Raw genomic sequence first — 25,832 nt, forward strand, 5'->3', positions numbered from 1 at the left:
TCTTCCCAATGTAAGTTGATATCCAAACTTTAAAGTGTGTTCGGTGGTGAACCACATAACCCAACACGAATCTCTCATTCGAACAGTTGAGGTGGACCAGAATTTGGACAAAGAGTCTCCGGAGTACCTGGAGGCCTTGGCACAGGCCACAGAGGAGCTGGAGTTCTGCGTCAACCTATGCAAGTCCCGTGTCATGATGGTAACCTGCTTCGACATCAGCATGCAGACGTCTGGCACTCAGGAGGGACTGCGTGAAGTGGAAGTCTGAGGACAAAAGAAAGTACAGGTGGAAAAAATGAGGAAGTGAGAAGACAAAAGAAGATGAAATGTAGCAGTCAGCCAATAGATATCACTGGAATGAAGAACAAGAGACAGAATTGAGTTGAGAGTGGATCTTTACAAGAAAACAGAGGAGATCTCGACCACCCAGCTGCAGTGCCTCGTTGTCCAGGACATGGCAGAGAAACAAAACGTGAGCACAAATGCTGTTGCCTCTATTGTGGCAAAGCAGTGGCCATCACTTACTCAAGAGTCAATGAACAACACCTGGAAGTGCCTTTTTTATTGTTTTGATTTGAGTCATTATTTTTCATAAGGTGCAGGTATCTTAAGCATACCGAAGTAAACCCAGAACATATTGCTTTTCAAAACGTATTTTATATTGCATTGTATAGTGTATTTAAATGAATATGTGGTGTGTACAAATATCCTTTTAAGGGAAAAAAAAAATAAAAGAAAAAAAAGCAATAAGCTAATGTTATTGCTCTCCCAGACTTTGCCTTTTCTCTTGTTTCAAACCTCAGTCAGCATTTTATCCATGTTCATTCAGCCTCTTGCGCCTTATGTTAACTCTCTGGCTCTGTAGTTTTCTAGATTTTCAAACTGGACTATGTTATCTCATCAAGGACTGCATTTGCTGTTGTCACTCATCTCCTGCCAGCTGGCCTGTGAAAGCTCGCAGGGTAGAGTGAATGTTTTTCCCTCCAGTTGCCTTGATCAAAATGAGTCTCAGTGGATGCACTAAGGTAGAGCAGCAGTAATGTTGGGGGACGGAGGGCTTATTCAAGCTGTGCTTGCCCATGTTTATCTCACTGAAAATGAGAGATTAAGCCAAAACATATCAATCAGAGTGGCACTGTGGTGGACAGTGAGTGATTATTCCTGATTCAGCCATTCTCTCTGGTGCCTCAATAGGTGGTCATGCAACCTTGAGAGACTTAACCTTCCCTACACTGGCCTATGACGATAGTTAGATGAATGGTTACACTGATGGCGGTGCTCATCAGTGAACCCTCTTTCGCTCCAAATGGGCTTGGACTGAGGGCTTTCTATACACTGTAAAACAAAGGAGCACAGATTAGACAGCACAAGTCTGCCAGCCTCTTATTCCAAGCGTTGCCAAGCCTCGGCTCTATGCATTCCAATACATTTACTGCAACTACTGTAAGAACCTCAATACTGACTTAAGGGCAACAACACAGTTTGGCCTCTTCAGTCCCCGACTCTACTCTTTTTTTTTTTTTTTTTTTAACAGGCAGATTGACTACATTGACAAGACTCCGGAATTGTTAGTTTCCCATGAAAGGATGCAGTGAGAAAGAGCAAATGATCGTGACATTGTTTCTTAAAATCAATCATGATATCAGCTCTTTGTAGCTGCCAGAATGTGTTTATGAATCAAACAGCTGACACAGAGAGAACAAAGATGATCAGTGAAAATGATTGTTCAGAAAAACAGACTGGCTTTGATGTACGTATCTTGGTGTGTTTGATTTCTATATCTATGACAAATATGACTTTGTTTTCTTTCTTTTACAAATATGTACTCTCTCAGGCCCTCTCTGAAGATGCTGCATGAGATTTTTTAATCATTTTTAAGAATGATTTCTACTCCATTTTTACCATTCTAATTTTTTACAATAGTTTCGGTTTTCACTAATGTGGGTTTAGGCTCATAAATTAAATAACTATTACCAAACCAAGACCTTTTTCCAAGAAATTATTATATATCTAAGGTCATATTTCATATCAAAACCCATATTTTCTAATATCTTTGTTTTTGTATAGGATTTTCAAACCCTGTGTATAAATGTACAATACGGCAGCTTGTGTTTTACTTTTACAGTACCTGTGAATAAAATGTTTCTTCTTACTGACGATTCAAAGTTGAATATTTTCCCACAGTTCACATGTTCTGTATTCATGGGATTGTTTGTTTTCAGACCAACACAAAGAGTAAAAGGTCTCCACCACAGAAGGTACATTATAATGGAAAACCAAACGGTCTCCATTGTAGCAATAGTTAACAAACACAACCTACCTTTCTCAGCATTATTCTCCTCCAAAACCTGAAGCTACAACCTGAAAATGAGATCTGAACTGCACCAGCAACACTGAAATACCAGGTGCAGCCTGCTTGTTTACTTTTTGCACTTTCAGTTTTTATGATATTAATAAACCTGTGCTTGTACATTTCCCATTGGTTTAATATGAAATATAAGAGAGTGGGCTGTATGGTGTAGCCAGTAGCCAAGATTCAAGTTTATTTGAATTCATTTTATTGCGCAAAATAAAAATCCATATACAAACATTCACAAAAACAGTGACTGATTCTAAACTCAATTTACATGGTTAACCTTGTATTTTCCTATAAATGTCCAATTATATGGACGCACTGATATTAAGACACCAAATGTTCCATCAACAATCTTTATTAGATTATGACAGCAGAGCATAGAAGTCTGCACTGGTTTTCACCAACATCAAGCTCTTAGAGTCAGTAGTGGTGCCTTTTAAACACCATCAGTGTCAGCTTTACACGTGGAAATGCGAGAAATGCCGCTGAGGATTAGAAATATTAAACTTGTGTTTGCATGGTGGGTTAAGCTGCAAGGACATCACAGTTTAAGCCCTGAAAAGACAATGTTACAGCATGAGAAGCACACGGAGCATGAGCAATTACGTTTTGGGTGGCCAATTAATGCAAAAACAGAAAGTATGAGCCTGATTGATCTAAAATATAATACATTGTCAACAATTTCTACCTGAATGTTTAAAGTACCCCACATGGACGTTTGCCTCTTAAAGCTTAAAATAACAGATTCTTTAGAATAATACGGCTATAACAAAAAAAGAGAAAGAGTGTTCACCTGTCAATACCCACTGTGGAATTAATGGCAATAATATTAGCATAACAATGAAAATGTAAATAGTGCAGTCCTCTGTAGTGATCAGCATTACAAACTATTAAATTAGAAAATCAGTCTGTAGATAAAACATTCTGTTTGAATTTTTCATGAACTATAGGAATCAGAACACGTGTTCTTGGCCTGCCTTAAATATAATAAAGAAAGGGAAACTTATCACTGCTCTGTAGTCATTAAATTTAAGGTCACTCTTGAAAACATACTCAGGATGGAGTTGTTGAAAGAAACCACGTAATTAAGCAAATTAATGAATCTAATTAAAAACAAATTAATCCAACTGTATTCTCCTCTACACTCCAGACCTGTGCGTGGCGGTAATGTACCCTGAAGTTGGACTGCAAACCGCCAATAATAATAAAAAATTTAAAAAAAACCTGAAGAAAAAGAGGGAAGACGCAACACAGGTGTTTTTAATCATTTCACCTGATTAGGCCTCAGGGTCTGTGTGGGCGCCTGAGTGATTGACCGCTTTGTTGCACCTGTGTGTGTATGTGTGTCTGCAATGGGCCAATTCGTCGCATTAAACTCAAAGAAAAGCAGTTTTTTTTTAATGTTTTGAAGTTTATCCAACGAAATGGTGAAGTTGTTTTGGAAAATACACGTCTCAGCTGAATCCTGCAAAAACAAGTGTTGTTGTGAACACGGAAACAAAACTCACGAGGGCTGCACCGCATGGCGTTTGTTGGCAAAATCCCAAAGAATTCAAACAAAGGCCAACACTGCAGGTAAATTACTATATTTGTTGTCTGCTGTTTGGTTGAGTTGATACGTGGTTTTTTTTAAATTTATTTATTTATTTTTTTATTATTAGTGAACTATAATTTGTATTACTGCTGCATTTGAGCTATTATGAGCCAGAATTAAAAACAGGGAGAGCAGGGAAATCCTTCAGTTAAATACAGAATGGAGTTTGGAGGTTTACTGGCTTCTTGGCTTCACCACAGTTGAACCATGTGAAAAAATGATTGCTGTGTCCTGGTTTATTGTTATGGGATGTGACCATCAGCCCATAGCTGGGCTATATTACATTATGATATCAATACTGTGATATGGGGTCAGATCATATTTTGGATATTGTGATTTGGCATTAGTGTTGTCTCTTTTTCTGGATTTAGAGTCTGCATAACAGTCAAGTGATGTCATTTTCTGATCTTACCAGACTGTTAGTTGTTGTGTTGTTGGCTTTTACCCACTTAGTCTTCATATCCAAGTTACTGACAACTTTTCAATCAAATTTCACATTGTGTAAGTCATCCCTACAATATTATTTAAATATTGATGTTTGATTTTTAACTTTTGCAGATGAATCACCATCTGTGGGTTGTGGGTCGCCTCTTGTGGGTTGCTTGAGTGTATGAAATACGAGGTGAAATCAGGGACATACAAGTGAATTGTATTTTTCTTTTTCATTTAACTAGAATCATCATGATGAAATTTCTAAAATGTTGTTTTTTTGACATAAGGAATGCGATAAAGAGAGAACGAAGGTGTAGTGATTAATTCCTCCTCATATCAGGAGGGCCTTGTGCCCAGTATGACAAAAAGTCCTGTGGAGAAATATCCTGTAGCTGTGTGGATGTGTTCAGCTTGAACCTGACCCCTGCTGTGCAATAACATCTTACCTCCTCCCTGTTAATTCTGTTTTGATCAAAAGCTTGAGAGGTTAATTTGGTTGACTGGTAAGACCAGCTGGTCACTGTGTTTTCAATCCAATTCTATGGTTGACTTTGGCTCTCAGGCTTTGTGGATTTTGGTGCTTTTTCACTTCTTGTGAAGACTAGTTCACTTTACAGAAGAATCATTAAATACACCACTACATGCACACGATTCTGACAAATAACATGTAGGGAATTGTATTCTGTTTTTGAAATTAGTATTCAGTAAATCATCAGCCTGGAGTCATTTGGCAGACAGCAAAAGCCTTATCTAATTTTTTTTTTTTTTTGGACAAAATCACTCAAAAACCTGTCGGCTCTGTACCTTGTTGCTCTTGGGAAGTCTGTGTCTGAGTAGAAACATTTGGCAAAGGCTGCTGCAGACGTCTGATGGCCGCCGAGCGCAGTCGGCCCCGTATATCCCAGCCCTCTTGCCTCGGGGCTCTCATCATTAGTCGGGAGCTGGGTGTCGTGTGAGAATAAAAATGAGTTCACTGAAAAGTCAAGATTCCCCCCATCCACCCTCCCCTCCTTCACCCCAACCCGGCACTGACCCTGTGTTAGAACTCCACTGACTTCCCTCTCAGGAGTTTTTATCCAAACCAAATCCCAATCCACTCCCATTTCTCAGCCCATTTGATTTCCCTTTTCTTCCTGTCTCGTCTTTGCTTCCATTCTCATCTCAGTTCATTCCAGTTTCTGCACTATTCAGAGTAGTTACTTCTGTCAAGCTGAATCTGAATATTTTTAATATTTTTAATTGAGATCCAAATCTTAAAAACACATTTGCATTTAGATTTTTTTAAAATCCTTTTGTATTTTTTCATGCATCATTTTCGATGACCTCAAGTTGCAGAGAGAGTTTACATATATTGAGAAAGCGGGCTTTTTGAACCCTCACTCCCCCCCCTGCCCCTCTGTTAGACTGCCTGCATGTGCCCTGTGCGTTGTTAGTCGTTGGTAGGAGTTGCTCAGTTTTGGATTTACAGCCCTGCAGTCCCACAGATTGGTCTGTCTAAACCGAGCATGCTCTTTGAAGAAGACTCGTAAACCTGACCACATGCTGCCACTTATTCACAGTAATTAAAACAAGCTGGCGTGGAGAAAAGTCCTTAAATTATTGGAGGCTGGGCGAGATGTAAGCCTCACGCACGCACGCACACACACACACACACACACACACAGGCTCTGGTTGTGCTTCAGGAGGGTCGTAACTATTGACATCTCCATCCCTAAAACAGATTGCACATGTGAGGAGTTTTGCACCAAGACAGAAACCTTCAAGAATCCTGAAAGCTTCCCCCCCCCACATGTACTGTAAATTCTTTCAGGATGGGTGGTCATACTAATACAACAACATGCCACTGAGCTGAGAGAGTGCTGCAGGCAGTAAATCAAACCCAAAACAATCCATTCTATCAGAGGGATTTTATTACCCTTTAAGAGACAACTTCAACTAGTTTTGCTGTGTAATTTAGCCAGGCATCCGGGGCAACAGGGTAAACATGGCCACTATAAATTGTAACCATGTAAATGATATACAGCTAATAATTTAACACACTGGTACAAATTGTGATGTGAATCATCTCCCTTGTATGACGATCCCTGAACTCCGAGTTCTCATGCTGCCTGTCTGATTTGGACAGTAATGAGGAGCAGGATGTGGGTCATGAGTTCAAACGGCCTGTGAGCTGGCAAGGTAATGAGTGTTTAGGCTCGCACACACAGTCACACCCGCACTGCCAATCTCTGATGCAGTCTGACGGTGAGCTGCCAGCATTGAGTTACAGGAAAGAGGGTGTTTCATATTTTTAAGTTTTTATGCAATTTCCTCCATCTTTGCACAGGAACTTAAAAGAAATGACGACAGTGTGCGTTTCAAAATCTTTTTATTCATGCAGCAGTCGTTGCCTTATAATGGTTGGGCAGTACATGATGCACTGACCTTGTCCAAGAATGATATGCAGAGTTCCTCTCTCCACCTCCTGCACTAACCTTGTTTTATCTGCAGTCTTGTAGTCCCTCAGTCCAGATTGCTTGTAGATAACCGTGATTTACATAAAGGCTTTGTTTAGAAACACTGTTTTAAAATGCTTTCAGAATACTGATATGAGGAGTTAATGTGCAATGAATATTCATTAACTTGAAAAAAGAGCTCTATACAGTTGAGCAGAGAAAATAAACCGTGTAAAGTCCTTGATTATCGGCTGTTGTAGGTTGCGGTACACTACAGTCGGGTTAATGGCTTTGTGTTCTCCTATGAACGTCTTTGTTCTTTTTTTTTTTTTTTAAAGGTTTAATTTTAAAGATCTTTCAAATTGCACTCAAGAGATCAGTGGCCATAAAAGTTCATTATTCCCACAGAAGAAGTGAAATAATTTGATTTTAGAAAAACTGCTCTCTGAGATATTGCTGTTAATTGCACAGTGAAACTGAGCAGCCAGCCATTCCATCAGGTTGTGCTGCCTTAACAGATGGGCAGGCGTGATGAAAAAGACCTTTTTTAATTAGTCTGTCTGAAGACATTTCTTCATAACCGACAGCCCCCTCTACGTTTAAGTTTCAGTGGCCACCAGGCAGGCTCTTAGCTGGCTCCCAGCAGCAACCATCTGGACAGCAGAACCCGGGCTACAGGACGGCTCCCCACTCCATTGAGCCGTCACATCGCCCAAGGACACAAGCGAAAGGCTCATCTCGGAAGGTCTTTACTCTGTTTAATCTGGTACCTCTCTGCTCTGTGTGGGGGTCAGAGGTCAAACTACACACCAAGACGTGTAGGGCTGTAGAGAAAGGCCAGCACAATATAATGGTGGTGGGGTGATCAAGGCTGAATGGAATTGGGTTGATATTCAAGTAATGGGTGTCACACTTATATCACATCCAGGGAGATTATACCTGCGAGCTGGGGATTTATAATTTAATTTTTATCAACCCAAGTCTGCAGACATCATTTTATACAGTTTTTTCAGTGACCCTTTTATTTGTAAAACCATATACTTCATGTAATGTGATAGCTTACGAAGACATACCTGCCTGGGAGTGTCTTTTCAAAGGTGGTGGGAGATTTACTTGCATCAGCAGATTGCAGGACACATTTTACAAGGTGATTGTTAAGCATCTCTTTTCTGCTAGAATGATTTTACATTCAGTGCTCTATGATTGGCAAGCCATATATCTTGCATCCGGTCCCTTTTTGGTAGGTGATCAGCACATGCTTAAAGTGTAAGAGCACTGCACTCTCCATTCGGTTCTGTAACTTATAAAATGTTAAGGCTCGTGGTTTTAGGCGTCTGTTACGGCTGCTGATAAGATGAATTGGATTTCCGGTCCTTATATTGGATAGCAGAGTTTCTTTCTCTTTTTTGGATTGGAAAGAATCGTATTGCATTTATTGTTGAAGGGGACTTTCTATTTTCCAGAGCTTTGATTACTTTCTGAGAAACCCTTATGCATGGAATCAAGCTGTCTGCCTCTGTGAAGACTGGCTTTATGCACACTGACAAATCTTAACCACAGTACGCTCCTCTTTGATTTGTTTGCGCAGTTGGAAATGGTGAAATGGGGAAATGGTAGTATTGTGGGCAGACCTTTAAAAATAGCAGATGTGTGCAGCAAACTGGCAACTATAACAGCTGCCGTGTCCCTATGATCATGCACAAGTTACATATTATGAAAACTGCAACTTGAAAAAGCGATGTCGTATACACCCTTATAATGATGCAGGGTGTACAGGAAATTTGTCATTCTATTATGGACTTTATTATTCATGTTTTCTGGTTTTCAAACGATATCTTGTTTGATAGGGACTAGCAGTAATTCTGGCTTAATCTTATGTGCCCGCTCCTTTTTGTTTTTGCTATTTAATGTAGCTTACCTCGTTGTGAAACTGTTTGTATTGCAATCAGTTTGTCTGTTCACCAAATTGTGATCAAACTGTCATGGTTCAACCTTCAGTTTAATCCACCAATCAGACAAAGCTTTGTTCCATCCATCATGTGTTCGCCTGCCCCTCACTCACACCTTTTTGATTATGTGTGCTGTTTTCATTTACACATGTGATGATGATGATGATTAAAGCCGAGATGTTTTTCTTCTCCAGTTTTTTCCGTTGCAGCCATGAGGGCCGCTTCCTTGTCAACACTGAGATACAGTGCATTGTCTCGTCAGACAGTTTGAGAGGCACCACAGTGGTGACAGCCCCAACATTGTCTTTGTATTCCTTCTGTCTCCCACATTAGAGCGTGATTGGTGCAGGTTGCTGACAGCAGGCTGTCAGTAGTTGTAGTGTCTGAAGTGGAATATGTGCGACTGAAGGGGTTAATTACACAAAATTTAAAACCCATCTTCGCCTCACCATTCATGCTGTAGCCAATCACGTCCAAGACGCGCACTAATCAAACGTAGGCTGGCAGCTCTGCGCCGTGGCAACAGTTGCTGTGATGGCGGCTTGTCTGGCTGGGCTCGCACGTCCTGCTGTTTGCCTATTCGAGTTGGTTGGCAGGCTGGTAAAATCCCCCTTCTCTTTTACTGCTATTCATTCATAGCCAAAAGAAGGTGGAGAATGTGTTCTCTGAATCACTGACAGACTTGATCATTCTTACTCGTGTCTGGTTTGTGCTTCATTAAAGCTGGCAATCGTAAGATTGAATAGAACCCATTTGTCTACTATTCAAATAAACAATACAGCAGGCTCATTTTCAATTCTACCACACGGGGGGAAACACAGTATAATTTGCGCTCTAAATATTGAGCAATTAATAAACGTTAGCTTGCACTCCTTTTTTCTTTTAAAAAGATGTCTTTTTTTTTTTTTAAAAACATATTGTTTATTTCTATATCCAGTCGTGTGTACTTGAATTTTATTCGCCAGTTTGCTGCTGCTTTTATGCAAAGTCGAAACAAATGAAGCAAACTGAGGCTCAGTTTGAGTTTGAGTGACAAACGCTGAAGTCCAACATGACCAGAATAAAAGATGGCATTCTTACCCCCCTCCCCCTCCCCTCATGTGCTGACACTTCAACACCAAGACCCTCATCCACAGCTTGGGAAGGTATGGCTGCCACCAGTCACTACATGTCAACGACATCATCACTCTGCTGCCCAAACCCACAACTACCGCTTTCATCTGGGTCACTTAGGCGCATGGCCTCTGACCTGTCACATACATATACAGTATGCGCTGTTGTCACAGCTTTGAGTGCAGGACCTCTCGCTCCTGGGGCAGCTGAAACACTTTGAGAGGACAGTGACAGATTATAATAGGACGAAGCTTTAATTTTGTGAAATTGTAGAAGTACAATTGTGGAGTATATTGTTCTTACAAAAAAAAAAAAGGTATGTCTGGTTATCAGAGGATCCACGGAGGACTTTTATTCTACAGGAAAACCCTGCTAATTATTTTCTTTTATGATTATATTCTCTGTGGAGTCCCATATGGAAGATAGTAACGTTATGCAGATTCCCAGTGGTATTAAAATGCAGAGTAGCAGGCCTTTTTTATGATTGGTTTTATGATTGCTATCATGGAATATATTATAATTCTGTTTGGTTAGCTGTCACATTGTGAGAATCCTTTTTAAAACAAAGTTTACTTTTTTTTTTATTTTATTTTGTATTGTGGTACAAAACAGTAATTTGACTTTGGTTTTGTGGCGGTAATGAAACTGAATGAAACCCCTCTGAGGACAGAACAAAACATCGTGTCCTTGACGATGCTCAGCCAACAGAAGAACAAGTCATTGTTCAAAAAAACAGCTTTGAGATTATTTTTGGTGCCAATTTCCCCAAGGTGGTGTTCATTGTGTTTTAGTATATGTTGTTCCACAGCAACCGTGATGAAATTGTTTTATTGATTTGCTCGGGCGCAAATTAGGCCTCACCCAGGAGTAGCCATGCAATTCACTCTGCACTGCCTCTGTTGCGCTAACAGCAACCTTCAACAGATATTTCTTCCTGCTCTTTAATTACCACTGGTTACCTGAACGGCACGGCACAAGGAGAGCTGCCCTCATAATTAGCTGCCAGCTGTTTTAAGGCCCTGCTCATTGATTAGGACCCGATCACTAATAGGACGTGAAATCTTGCTGACTTCTGGATTGATGTAGACGACAGTAAAATGGAGGTTTTACATCGGCACCAGACCCGAGTTTAACATTTGAGCAGTGAAACTTGAATTAAGATAAAACAAATTGATAAATTGGACTATATGCTGTAAAGTAAAAAGTAGTCTAAAACATTTCTGTAAAATTGTAAAACAAAATCTAAATGTAGGAAATCATGAAAGATCTGGTTATATTTGGATATGGACATGGTATTATACAGTAACACCTGTTTCCAAAATCTTTTACTCCAATTGAGTAACATCTTTCATTGAGGGCTTGCATTTTGGAAGTTTGTATAATTTGATAATTCCATACACTATTGGCTCATTATTTCCTAATAAAATTAATGTTTTAAGAGGAATGCATAATTTTGAACATTACAGTAAACCATATCCCCTAGTGACAATGATGGCTCATAAAATGCTTCTGGTAATACAAAGTGTGGGTGATGCAAATTAGCTGCTTATCTGCCAGCAGCCCTCTAAATAATAAACACCACCGACAAATACCAGGCTACCCATATGAACCAAGTGGCCACTATATGAGATTTGAGTTTGGTAGTTTGACACTGAATATCCAGATCCCATCACGTATACATTGATCTTCTCTTTGGGAATGCGACTCGTCTGGGTAGACAGGTGGGTCCATGCCGACAGGCATGTGAACCCGAGGCCTCAGCAGCTCCACCATCCAGACTTTGTGCTCGGGAGACTTTTGGCGGACGTGTGGCAGTCCCTCCTCCTCCTCTTCCTCCTCCTCCTCCTCCTCCTCCTTCTTCAATCTCCACAGCTCCCCAAACACAGTTGTTCATGAATATTGATGACGAGCAAGGCTCCCTGGCATCATTAACGTGCCACGAGCCCATATAAATCATATCACCATAAAACCTCCAAATGCTCTGATGGAGAAGGTAACACGATAACAACTGACTCAAGTCAAGAAGACAAATAATTCTTGAGATGAGAAAAACATTGTAGATTCTCAGTTAGTTTTCTTTTTTTGTTCCACCCTTTGATTAGTCCATGTATTACTCTTTAGTTGTGTAGTAGCGTTAACAGCCCCACACATCTCGTGTGACAAGGCTGGATGCAGTTACACGCAGATCATTTATCTTGGCTGAGACGCTGACAGGCACTTGTGCACAGCTGCAACAGACTCCAACCCTGAGAAGACTCTCAACTCGCCGCACGGGGAAGTTCGGACATCTTCTCACATACCCGTGGTTAGTAGAACTAGTGTGGTTTGCCGGGTTCACCCCAAGATGTTATATGATGATGATTGGATTGGGTCCACGTTATATTTCAATAAATATTTCTCAAACTTGTAGTTTTTCAATGATGCTCTGTGTGTGGATTTTGGATCAACTGTTTACAGGGATGTGCTCTGATCCAGTCTGGTGTTCACGTGCACAAAAGTGATGCAGGCATTATGCTTCTGATCACCCTTAAGATGGATATGTTTTTTTTGTTTTTTTTTTCACTGTCGTAGTTGACGTCATTTTATTTCTCTCAATGAAGCAACAGCTTGATAACAGTGTGTGCACACTTCGACCGGAAGCAATAATGTTCAGGCTCAGATCAGTTCAGCTTGGAAGCCAGCATTTTTTGGAAGTGGAGGGAATGCGTACATCATCATTTATGTCAAGAAAGGAGGCCTGTGCAGACAAAACACACCCAGAAAATCTTGTTTACATGTTAATGTTGTTATTTTCATTGGTTTATGAAAAGCTTTAAACTACCCCTCTGCAACTGTTTAGGTCTGTTTACTGTGACTAAGGTGTTTGCTATGAAACATTTTTATTCTGTTTGGGCTTTTGAACACATTTTTTATTGGAATGTGTACATGCTCCATGTAAACGCTGCTTGACAAAATTTTGTCAAGTATTGACAAAATACTTTTTGACTGGTAAAAGCGAAGTACTTTTAAAGTCAGCAGCTGAACTCTTCATTGAGAGTATTTTGTTGGTTCTTTTAATAGTTGGCAGCCAGACCTTCCTTCTCTTATCCTCTCGGACAAAGCGTTGCACAGCCGTGGAACACAGACTGAATGCCTGGTGCACAGTTGAAAGACCTCCTCACCATCTGTACTGCTCTTGAACATGAACCTTTTTGACTTTGTGATGCCTGTGAAAATGTCCTCTGTATCCTAAGGCCATGTTCTGTCTGTCAAAAGTTGCTGCTCGCTTAACGTTTGACACACGGTCGTGTAAGACACATTTTCTGCACCACAAAAGAGAACACAGTTGGTGTTTTTTTTTCATGATAATCCACGCCTGCAAACGCCAGACAGGCCCCCATATCCAAAAAAAGGAGGTGCTCCGAGTTTGACTTTTTGCTGCGTTTGATGAGTTTCCCCCATCAAATCCACACATGAATATGAAATAGCAGGGTTGCAATGAGGCAGGGAGGCGTCTCCTCTCCGAGTAACTTCAGACGAGGTTCTTTGCGGGGGGTCTGGAGTGGATTCTGGGGGGCGCCGCAATGCCAGCCCTCTTCACAAACCTGGCACTCTTGTCTTTGGAGAGAAGCCATGCAAAATTCATTGTTTTTACCCTGTAGAGGCAAAGGATGGATAAATGCTTTTGAAGCATATGTATAAGGGGAAGAGAGGACTGGTGCCTTCGCTTTGTGCTGGTGTTTCTTTTCTCTCTCCAGCAGAAATACAAGATGCAAGCGATGATTAAAATACAAGACACCGATCTCCACTTCTTAATCAAACCCAGAATTGTGGAGAATTATTCATCAAGGTTGTACATGATTGAACATGCAATACATTGATCTTTTATAATTCTTACGAGGGGGAGTTGTTCCAGCTGTCCTTGTCTTACATTAGAAATGGACATTTTCACTTCTAGAAGTGGTGATTGAGAAAAAAAAAAAAACTTTTGGCTCTATAACATTATCAAACGTTTTGTTGTAACTTGTATAAAATAGCATTGATGCTTCAAAGATTCTCTGCATTGATGAAGTAAGGATCAATAGCTCATCATCTGTATTGTAAAACCTTCTGAGTAATTCTTTATTTACATAGTGCTTCTTTTGTCACTCGAGTTTCATGTCTGATCAGGCTGTGGTTTCCTCTGGGACATTGCACACCAGCAAATCATCCATTTAGAGCTGTGGAAATCCTGACAAATTCACCGAAAATGATACCCTGAAACTTGATTAAGACAACTTTAGAGCAATGCTCGCCCACTGCATACCAAATTAGATTAACAGTTGCTGAATGCTGATATTAGCCAAATGATGTCATTACAACTACAGGTTGGGTGTTAAAGCAATTACCAAGTGGAGGTAATATTCCCAGATCAGATTAGGATGGTGAGCTTCAACCCCTCCAGATTGAATAAGGTATCATTTATCTATAAAGATCATCGCTACACCTCTCTTTGCCTTTGAGTTGTCTGTCACAGAAAGATTGATCTTCAAAGATCTTTCATTGATGTCCACTAAAACCTGCCTTTTCTCATAACTTTGTCTCACGGGTAATAATAATTTGATTAAAGATTACATTTCTTTTTCAGGCTTGAATTTGGACCACATTCATTGATTTTCCACCATAGCAGCAAAGATTGGATTCCTGAGAGGAGACATATTCAGAAAAATTCATAATTTAATATTTCATAATTGCATTTTTCAAGAGTATAACATGACCTCTGGAAGACAAAGTCTTGTTTTCGAGTCAAAGAGGCGGTAGACCCTTGGACGCAGGTCATTATTACAGCCTTTAGGCGAGGATTATGGAAAAGCTAACAACAAAATATTCAATGGGGTGAAGATGTGGCTAGAGGAAGGTTGAGCATGGATTGACTCCTTAATGTAATTACACCCACTCGGGGGAGAGAAGGAGACAGAAGTGGTCTGGGGATTTGAGAGAGGGATGTGACAGCCTTACAATAGAGAGCAGAGGAGTGTCAGCAGACCTGTCTCTCAGGGTGAGGGTCGGCCTCATGGCCTTAGGCCAGGCATGAGAGATTAAAACATCCTGGCCGTAGGGCCTGGAAACAGCACACCCAAACACAGGGCAAAGGAGCGGAAATTAGAATAATAGGATGAGCATGATGCATATATTTCATTGTTATTCCAGGATTCTGCCCTTACTTTTAGCACATCCACAAGTGACTTCCATACAAATTCTGCAGCTTGTTCTTGTTGCACTAAATTTAAGCAAAATCGTGAATGTGTGGTACCTAATGTTTTGTAAGACTCCCAAGTGTTGCTTACTTCTGTCAGGTGTGATTTCCAGTGGAGACAATGTAGCTTTTGCTTCTTGACATGCAATCGGAGAATAGATTGCCCACTCTGGAGTTGGCACTCCCTCACACAGAGAGAGACAGAGACAGGGGGAAAGAAAGGCCCTTTGATGAAAGGACAGAACCCAGCCCCCCACTTGCACTCCTTCCCTCCCGCCTTCTCTTCCTTGCCCTGTGGAGTTAATCTGGCAAAGAGGAGGCAGCATCAGCCAATTTACACAAGCAGCAGCAGCAGCAGCTTTTCTTATGCTGTGCCTTCTCCTTTCACTTGTCTTACCGGTGTCTCCACCCCCCATCCACCTCTCTGTTCTTTGTGTGCGCACTTGTTTGCCCATATTTGTGTGTGCACAGTGTCTGTATTATTCTGCATGGATTGGGTGGTGGAATAATATCAAGTACAGTAAGGTGGAAGGCAGTCCAACCCCTGAAGGTGTTGCCTCTTACCTTCACCCTTGTCACGTGCCACCACTTATTGTGCAGTCTGTCACTAGTACACACCAGCTTAGTTTCCATATTAGTCTTTGTATGTACCTTTTGAACAAAGGGAAGGAAACGGATTAAGAGTTCTACGATTGAACCCCCCCCCCCCCCCCCCCCCCCCCACCTCCCTTCCATATTTACACATACACCCTCTGATGTAGATGAGCATCCCTTTTGGGCACCTATGCATATCAGGGCCTCAGGAAAAGACAAAACATGTTTTAATTATCAACATGGCTTGTGTACAGTAAAATTATTAAATTGCTCAACTATTAAAACACTTAGCCGCAGCGCCAAAGTGCTTTCTCACCGCGCCTCAGCCGAATGAACACTAAAAACTGCGTGTGGCGCGATGGAGGAAGAGTTGGCAGCCAGAAGACAGCCGGTGGACGACTACACTGGAGTATGAAGGTAGCAACAGAGAACGGGGCTAGGTTTGAATTTTGGGGGAACTCGGGACATTAGCTCACCTGAAAGTCTACTTTTAGATGTTTGCGGGGAGCTCTTAAGATTCTGAAAATCTGGAGAAATCTCTGTACACCAAGGACAACGCTGAAAACCAATATTGTTTGGTTGTGATCTTTGGGCCCTCAGATGCCACTGCATTAAAAACAGTGTTTTGTTTTTTTGTTTTGTATTTTTTGTTTTTATTTCTGATTCCTAATGTAATGTGTTCAATAAATCCTCCAGACACACAGTGAGTCTCTTGCAGTTTGGAAGCAAATCCAAACATCACGCCCAATCAATATTTCTCCACCAGGCTTGCCAAGATCAATTAAATCAAAGTTCATTTCAGCCAGACGTTAATTATTTAATGAACGGCATCTGGACCTGGTGTGGCCGAGTATGTATCCGAGCTGTAATGGGAATAGGAACTGAAAGCATATAGGATGTTATTTACCATCAGTGCCTCCATCATATTTTCTAGCTAATATTTCTTCCTTCCTGTTAATTTATCGGCTGCAGCGTCCGTGGTAACAGTAGTTATTGTTTTAGATAATTAGACCACTAACACTGGTTTCCCAGGAAACTTAAAAGTGGTAATTTATTTAATTTTCCTCTTGACATCAATAAAGTGTCATTTTGTGGATTCTCCCCCCCCTCTATATTCTCACTTGTATTTTTAAGAAAGACATTACTAATGTCAAATATATATTGTTGGATGCCAATGTGGCATCATTAATTAGAAAATTACAATCCTACCATCAAGAGCACTCTGAGCTCTTCTCTTTTGAAATTTCGGCGAGATCTTCTCCTGCTGGTCAGAGGTGAAGGAGACGGACTCATCCTAATTTAAAAGATGATGCATCAGCACTTTGTGTGCCTCAGGTCAATAGAAGTCTGCCAGCACCTCGTGCAGCCTGTCGGAGTCAATAAACTGACTGACATGGCATGTCCTGCTCCAGTGATTGAATTACTGGCCATTTGTCTGCCATGATTGTCTTGCTGTCATATCAGTGTTAATCTCGTTGTGGGCGCTGTCCATCAAATGTTCATGATATGCGACAAAAGAATAAAAAACACATTTTACCATAAGACCCATTTAAATCCCCAAGTATCATCATTACCTACCTTGGCTTTCGAACAAGGAACTTGAATGTCCGTTCCTGCAATGTCACTCTCTATCTTTTCATTCTGTCTGCAAAATGTAATTAACCCCCACAAATGTCTGAATAACATAACTCTGTTCAGCAAAAAAAAAAAAAAATGATCAGTTTTCAATTTCCTGTGATGCTAATAGTATATTAATGCATTTTTCTCCGAGTCTTTTTACATTTAATTAAAAATTACACTTTTGTATTGGCACTGAATGTCGTAATGAAGCCTTCATCATGGTGGCAAGCAGATGTGCTGTTTGCCGTCACACTTGCTGCACTACAGTCGACAACAATTGTGGCGGAAGAGGTTTTTGCAGCTCTGCAGCAAGGTGGGCTCCACAGCATGTTGCAGTGTGAATGCAAACAGTATTTATGTAAAGTGCTACGTATGTTCATGTGTTCTCGCTGCTGCACCTCACCTTCAGTGAATTAATTGCTAGCAATGCGCGGTATGTAGTAATTACATTGAAGGAGTGGTGTGCACTGAATTATGATTCGCACTTGTAAATAAATAGTCGCTGGGGATATCAAGTGGAAGGAATGCTCTGAGAATAGCTGACATTTACAGTAAACTGGGGAGCTGGCCTCAGACAAACATATATTTTTAAATTGATTTATCAACCCTCAAGCCTATTTTGAAATTCTTAAAGTAATCTTCAACATAAAGCCACTGCCCTAGTTTTTATAAAATGTATTTCCATTTTCATAACAACTGCATGTACATTTCTGAATTGCCACTCGGTGAGACTTTAAATACATGTTATTGCCAACAGCTATTGTTGCCTTTGTCCTCTCATATCCCTGACATCATCCTTCAATAGTGAGACAAACCATAGAATTGTTAATAATTCAGACATTGTGAATATGCATGGCTTTTCTCTCATAGACTGCTTAAGATGCACAGACTGAGACTCTTCAAATATTGATTTTCTTCCACTCTCCAATAGTATTTTTTATGCAGAAAACCTGTGGTTTAGCCCTCCCTGTGACATATGAACAAAGGAATGTGAAAAGATAGGTCGGCTAATAGTAAGTCTATTTGCTGTTGCGTCTTCTAGTTTCTTCTCATATTTGCATCTGTTCCTCCATAATACTGGTAATTTTGTGACTTTGTGACACAAAAGACTTTAAATTGCATCTAACAGGATTAAACAGCTCATTCATCCAACCGCAGTAAATGTCTTGCATGTGTAAATTTGTTTTTACAGCTTGTCAGGCCTTAGCAAGACACGCAGTGGCACAACTTCACAGGAACTCCTCGATGGCTGTAATTCATCTGCTGCAGTTTTCAAATCCTCGTAGCTCACCTTGCTTCCCTGATCTGGACCCAGCCTGGCACGTGTTATTTAACAGGGAGATGAATGGCCGATTGGGCTTTGCTCATGTGTCATGGCGTGAGTCATGATAAATAACACGAGTGGGCTGACAGGACACAGGACAGTAAAGAGTAGAGATATCAACATCAACACAGGCTCAACCAACCGCAGTGTAATTTTGCAAGTCGTTAAATCACTGCCAGAGAAATATGAGTCCAAGGTTATTGAGTGCTGTGTGAGTGATGGAGACTTGGAGTGGTCCACAAGGCTCAAGTTGCTGCGGAAATGAGATTTAACACCGGCTCATCTCGTAGACCTTAACTGAGCAGAAGAGAAAAAACCCAGAGTGGAACCGAATTGTATTTGTTGGAGCAATGCTTGAGATGTTTAGTGTATTAAATTGGTGGGAATGGACTGAAACTTTATCTGAAATGAATCAGCACAGTAATGCTTCGCGTATTGATGACAGCACGGCTTTTTTTATTTATTTTTTATTTGCAAGGATGTTGTATGTGTGTGTTCTGATGGACAGGACCTATCTACTACATAATGTGGGAAAAGAAAGGCAAAAAAGGGTGAGGTGATAGGGGTTGGAGATGTGAGGTAGAGGGGGAAGGCGGGTACGCCATCCAATTTGTGATGGACCAGATGCTGTACCCTCAAGCGAGGTATTTTACCCCAAATGGTACCTGTAAAAACTCCATCTGTTGAAACGGGCCCTGGAATATGTCAGCACTAGCTGAAGGCTCTCTCGCTGTGCTCGAGCTGGCTCTTTGGCTCTGAGGATCATGTGTTGTCAGCTGTACCCAACGGGCTGAGAGAGGGAGAGAGATGCTGCTGTGGCAGTCTGACAGCAGGGCTGTGGCAGCCGCAGCCTGTGCCGTCTCTCCGAGAGCCCAAGAGAGGAAGAAGGAGGTGTGGGGGAGTCTATCATAACATGGAACCAATGTAGTTGAATGTCAATGTGGTGGAGAGACTGCAAATCAGCTCGTTCTGAATGTCACAAAATGTGCCATATGCATACAGCTGCAACATTTGCTCTCTCGTATGAAAATAATGGCCAGCAAGCTTCTGGACAGATGTGCCACCAGCTGATTTTTCCTCTGATGCCACAGAAAAGCAAAGTCAATAGTTATCACTCCATGGGAGCTTTTAGAGTTGGAAAAAAATGTGTATGTGCCTTCACGCCAGTATGTGTTCAAATTAGCAGACAAGTTGTGAATTGTTATTTGGGCTTGCCTTAAAATCCGCCTTTCCGTGTGGTTATAAGTAGTTCAGAGAGCCCTGCAGCTCGCTCAAAGGAAGCCTCGGGCAGAGTCTCATATTGTATGACGATGTGAGCCCTTCTTAACTGTGCAGTAAATGGAAGTAAGTCCCTGCCTGGAATTATTGCAACTAGTTTTTGTAGATAACCATTTTGTGGGTTTCTCTAAAAAACAAGTTTTCTTTTGACATTTGTTTTTCTCCAGTTTTGAATATAACCGCAAGTAGAGCTTGAACGTTTGATTAATTGCCTTTAATCGTTACCTTTTTATTTAAGGTGTGGTGAAAAGCTAGGATTTATGAATCAGCTCTCAATAATAAGGCGTGTTCAATAGGACCTTGAGGTGAGACTGAAACGGAACCAGTCTGTTCAGTAACGCCACATTCAGGAAACACTGCCGAATGATCTTGTTTGCATCACACACTGCCAAGCCCGCTTCCTCAGCAAAACAGTGCTGGCACATTTCCATTACGTCATAGTCAATTTAGAGTTGCAATTTCACCCTGGTTGAAAATGTCCATCTTTATAAAGGGCTGTAGAAGCAGCTCGCCCGACTCCTGCCGGTCTCCTCACGTGTGGCAAGTCAGAGCTGGGAGGACAAAATCTGTAATACGTGTAGCTGAAATACGTTTTATTTGTAAATGGGGTCAAGCTATAGAATGCAGCTAAAACACTACTCCATGTCTATATTGTACTTGTTAAAAGTTTCATGATTTCCTCCAATTTAAACACTTTTCATTAGAGTTAGTTTTCACACCCGCAGCACTTGTGTGTGTGGGGAAATAATCAATCCCTATAGCAGTAATCAATGGAGGGAGAAGTATGCAGTAATTTTGTTAATTAAAAGCTGGAGGGCATCAGACAAGACTGGGTGTTGGATCTCCATTTTAGAGGTGGCATAATTATGTGCTATACTTTGTAAAATGGCTGATAGGGGCAGAAGGACTGAATATTCATCAGGCATTGTTAAATGGTGTTTGCAGACATATTGCCACTTCAGGAGGTTCACCCTTGCTCTTCAGTCTCTCATCCAGAGAAGCATTAGCGGGGAACAGTTCCACGGGTCGAAGTGTTAAACGTAGTATTGTGACATTTAACAATCAGAATCACGTCTTGTAAACATTCAAAGAAGACATGAGAGATGCTCAAGCAATGTAGCAGCAGTCCTGGTGGGAAAAAAAAAAAAAAAAAAAAACACCAATTAGGAGTAATATGTTGAGATTAAGTGGGTTTGGCGTGAAAGCTCAAATCAAACGGGAACACAAGGGAGGAATTCTCCCTAATTTGAAGCCATTTTGATGGGAAACCTGAGCATGGTGGAGCATATGGCAGACAATTCAGCTGTGTTTTGATAGTGTTCATAAACAGGACCATGCCTCATTTCAGCCCAAGTGCACTTCACTAAAAATAAATGCAGCACAGAAACATTGAGGGGGTGCAAATTGGTACATAATTGCATTCTCCGGAGAAAAACCTGCACGCAAATCTTGTCCCATATGCGCTTGCAGTGTGACACCTACACACGGTGTATAGGCAAGGTATTTGCATTCGAGCAAATTCATACGAATGTCTGCTGATCTTTCTCACCTCTAAAAGTTTAACTTAATTTTGAAGAATAAAATGAAATTTCGACTCTGAAAATCACTTGCTCGGATAAGTTTACTAAATGTGTCTGCCTGTAAGAGACGTTACCACGGTAACCACAGTAATTCCGGTGTGATGTCATCCGGCTTACTCATTTCCTCTGATTGCTGAACTGGAGCTTTAATGGCACTAAAGGGCATTCAACTGCTTTCCTTTCAGGGAGATGTCTGTTCTGTCCTCAAATCAAAACGGTTTTACGGCATTTTCCGCTTGCTTCCATTCACACCTGAAAGTCTGGACCAAGTTCATGTGTTGTTTTATTGCTCTGCTTAGTTTTGGTTTCACACTGCAGTTTTGCAAACGGACTACAAAACTTTGCAACTGAATTATAATGAAATACTTTGTCTCCTCCTCTCCCCATGTGCTAACACTGCTCATTGTCACTTCTCTCTCTGTTATTCTATTTTTAATGGGAGAGGATAGCCTTCCTTGGCTTCCTGTAATTGGCAGGAACCATCCAAGCAGTGTTTTTCACTGTACACAAACAGAGACCACCTATTTTGGTCCTTCGGTCTGGACCGTGGTCTGCGGCACCTTTCAAGCTTTAGTTTCTGCTGTTGTCCTCTTGTATTTTTATAGACCTGATCGAGACACAATGTCGTCTGTGGAATGGTAAATGGTCTGTACTTCTTAGCGGGTTTTTTTTTTTTTTTTTAGCAACCTGGTCTTACAAAGTGCTTAGAAGCATCTCGTTCACACCAGCGCTCACGCACCATGGTGACAAAGCTGCCGTGCAAGCTGCCACGCTCGCCTGCCATCAGGAGCAACTTGAAGTTCAGTGTCTTGCCAACACTTTGGTGTGTGGACAGGAGCCGGGGTTTGAACTCCCAACTTTACGGTTTGTGGTCAACCCGCTCTGCCATCGGAGCCTCAGCTGCTATGACTTAGAGCTGAATAAAGCCATGATTCATTTTCAGTTCATTGCAGCAATACAAAACTTCACACACTTTTACAGATGCCGGCTAAAGCCGGGTTCCCTCGTTACATGACGAGCAGAGAGCCGATTGGATTTACAGAAACCATGATTCGTTCTTGTATTTCTTCTGCCTACTCTTGAGCTAACAAGTGAACAGCACTAACAAGATCTGCAGAAATCTGATTTTGGAAAATGGAAAAATTGTATTCTCTTTCTTTAATCTAGATTTGTCTTAAATTACATCATTCGGTTGGATTCATTCTGACAAATCTCCTATTTGTTTACCTGCTCTGAGTTGTTTTCTTTGGCGTTGAGGCATGGACAGCTGGACCGTGCGCCTTATCTCCGTGCCCTCACTCCTCCCTGCAGTGAACTTCTTGTATCATGTCTACTCTTATCACGTCTCTGTCCCGGCAGGCCCTTCGCATCCCTTTCGGCATGATGCTGGGCTCCACTCGCTTCTTCAATGGAAAAGGAGGTGTTACACACACACGGTACAATATAGTACAATGTTTTAATTAAAAGAGCTGCTTCAGAGGAGGGATGCTCAGAGGGTGAGAGGTGGACGGTAGGGTGAGAGACATCTGCCCTCACAAGCACAAAGACAGATGGACTCCTTCGTGGGGTCCTTTAATGCTAATGAATATGATGATGAGAATGTTTTATTAGTGTCTTATGGTCAGTTCATGTCTGATTTTTAAAAGATAAGGTGACATCTTCTATTTTTCTAGTTATTGTCATCAAACCAACAAGCCAAGATGTGTTTTCAATTTATAGCATCATCAATGGCATTACTCCTGGTTAATGGTCCTGGTCTTGCCTGGTCTTTAACTGTGTCTCAACCCCCCAAAGTGTTGGTCTTGTCTCATGGTCTCGATACACTCTGGTCTTGGTCATGTCTCGCGTCTGTTTAGGTCGTCTTGACCACAACACTAGTTGTAGCTGGGAGGGTGATTCAAAGTAAACTACAGCGTCCATGGGAATGAAGGAGCATGTCAGTACAGCAGTGTTGCTCATTGATAGGATTTAAATAATGTTGGGACCTCAATGGATGAGAACATATCAGGCTTTGCGTTGCTACATGTCAGTAGGATGAATTCATTCGAGGTTTATGTCTTTTCATGGTATCTGTCAAAAAGGAACAAATAGAATATTACCAGACCTGGTTTTTAAGTGTTTGATGGATGATGGTTATGTATTTTTGAGACTAATGTGCCTCAGAGGACTCGAGGTTTGTTGGGGTTTTGTCATTCAAGTGGTAAAATGGTGGTGGTAGTGTCTCATGGGGAATATGGGAGGCTTTCTGCTTTCAATTACAATCAATTGTACATATTCATTTCTAATTTTAGAAGACTGACGCTACGGATCTGACAAAAATGTGCTTATTCCCACACTTATAATTTCACTCGTATTGTGGCGCAGATACTTATCCATGTCGAATTCTAATAGAGCTTGGAAATAAAGACAATGTTAGTGCGAACTGTTTTTCCTGTTTTTAGATGTAAAACATATATGGTTCTATTATCTCATTATTAATTCATCAGATCTTCAGATGAATAATAGATGATGTCCTTTGAGACCAGTGCCCTTGTGCCTACACTTATTAAAAAAATTCAAGATCATATAAGGCCTGCACATTTCCTTTGGTGTCCTCCTGGAAAGTCTTTTTCCAAACTGACCACTGACCTATCATGCTGCCTGGATATTGCACATATCATACATCATCAAACTGCTCCTGTTTTCTATAGTATTTATTTTCTGTGCTGTTGTGCTTCATGCTGCACTTCACTGCTAAATTGTCTTTATAAAAGGCAGACCGAATTCCCTACGTTTCCCCCGCAGCAAGCTGTAATTAATTTAAGGGTTTCCTCAGCGTGATGAATACAGGATCTTGATAAACATTTCACTAGTTCTACATTTAAATTACTAAGGAAATAATTATCCTCAGCCTGAATGAAATGTTTGATTATCGTACATGGTAATGTTTGAACGATATACTGCATTACGTTCTACTTTGTTTAAAATAGCAGTAATTAAACATTTCAGGGCCACATTTCAATTATTTCCTCTTGTGGGTAAGAATGACCTGAAGCAAACTGAAGGCTGTGCCCTGTGCATCTTGGGTATGAGATCCTGAATAATCTAGATAATTATCTCCCTCAGCAACAAGGTTTTTTTTTGTAATTTAAATTTTTTTTTTTTTTAAGAATTACCATAAAACATTGTCAATTTTAATTGGAGACCTACTGAAACTCAAATAATTATAGCAAGAGAGGATGAGGGTGGAGAAATAAAGTGGAGCCTGAATCATACACCCCGATTTAGAGGAAGAGAAAGGGAGAGTAGAGATAGTGTCTGTATATCAAAAGGTGGAGTCAGCTCTATTGTCACTAATTGATTCTACTAGAAGTGTGTTTAGCAGGTAAAATAGGTCAGTGTGTGATCAGGTGATCACTTATCTGATAACTATCTATAACTAATGTACCATGTAAATGTTATTTTTTGAATATTTTGTGATAAGATTTGTAGGAAGTACGCTTTCCTCCATTTCTTAGACATAAACACACATACACCACACACACTCACACTCTCGGTGGCCTAAAAGGTCAAGCAATTAATCTAACCATAAACCACGATAAATTATAAAGACCAATTTTACAGAATAATCCATATTAATGTCAGTGCGAGGTGAGCGGGCAGTAAATACAGAGGCTCGAGGCTGTGATGTATCGCTGCTGAAGACTACGCTGCAGATAAACTCTTTCTGGTGTCTGTCACTGAAGGAATGAACTTCACGGTCAAGTTCTCATTTCTCCCCGTTTCTTACTCTCGGTTGGTTTCTGGTGATTTGTTGGGTTTATGTTTTGTGACATGTAATGTTAACAGAGTCCCTTTTGTTTTTCCCCTTCCTCTCTGTTTTGAGTGAATTGCTCTCAAGCTCTCAAGGCAATAATAAACAGCTCAGCAGCATAGACCGGATTGTTTCACCCTGAGGAGAAGTTTTTCAGAGCAGACAAGTCTCTGTCAGCCTTATTGGGATGCTCATTTTACATGTCACCCTCTTTCAACGTGCTTGCCACATCTTCTAAAGATTTTACACTATAGGAGCTGCTCTTTATTGTTTTTCAAAGAGATCAGAAGTCATCAGAGAAGTGTTTAAACCCAGTCGCTCATCAGTGACAGGCCTGATCTTCAGTGAATGTGAGTTGTGTGGAGGAGAGGAGCTCCCAAAAGGCAGCAGTTCCAGAGCTAAGCGTACAATATCGGTTCACCCCTTAATGAAGCTGTTGTAATCACGCTCGTGCAGGATGGTCGTTTCTCATTAGCTCTGCAGTTGGAGAATGCTCTGCAAGTCTTTGATGTTGTCAAAGATTCTCACCACTGTGTTCAGAACAAAGAG

At 40.9% G+C, this 25,832-nt stretch overlaps 1 protein-coding gene across 2 annotated transcripts in view; it reads left to right on the forward strand.

Moving 5' to 3' along the window:
• kif26ab (kinesin family member 26Ab) overlaps nt 1-2,146 on the forward strand; it is a 63,839-nt gene extending 61,693 nt beyond the window's left edge. For both annotated transcript variants that reach the window (XM_069152184.1, XM_069152185.1), the window contains one exon: nt 87-2,146. In XM_069152184.1, coding sequence (XP_069008285.1) covers nt 87-268 — 182 coding nt within the window. In that variant the 3' untranslated portion in view covers nt 269-2,146. The remainder of the gene's footprint in view (nt 1-86) is intronic.
• The last annotated feature ends 23,686 nt before the right edge of the window (nt 2,147-25,832 follow it).

This window comes from Embiotoca jacksoni, unplaced genomic scaffold (assembly GCF_022577435.1).
Source record: "Embiotoca jacksoni isolate LCO1_2020_lvr unplaced genomic scaffold, fEmbJac1.0.p SCAF_18, whole genome shotgun sequence".
Lineage (NCBI taxonomy): Eukaryota > Metazoa > Chordata > Actinopteri > Embiotocidae > Embiotoca > Embiotoca jacksoni.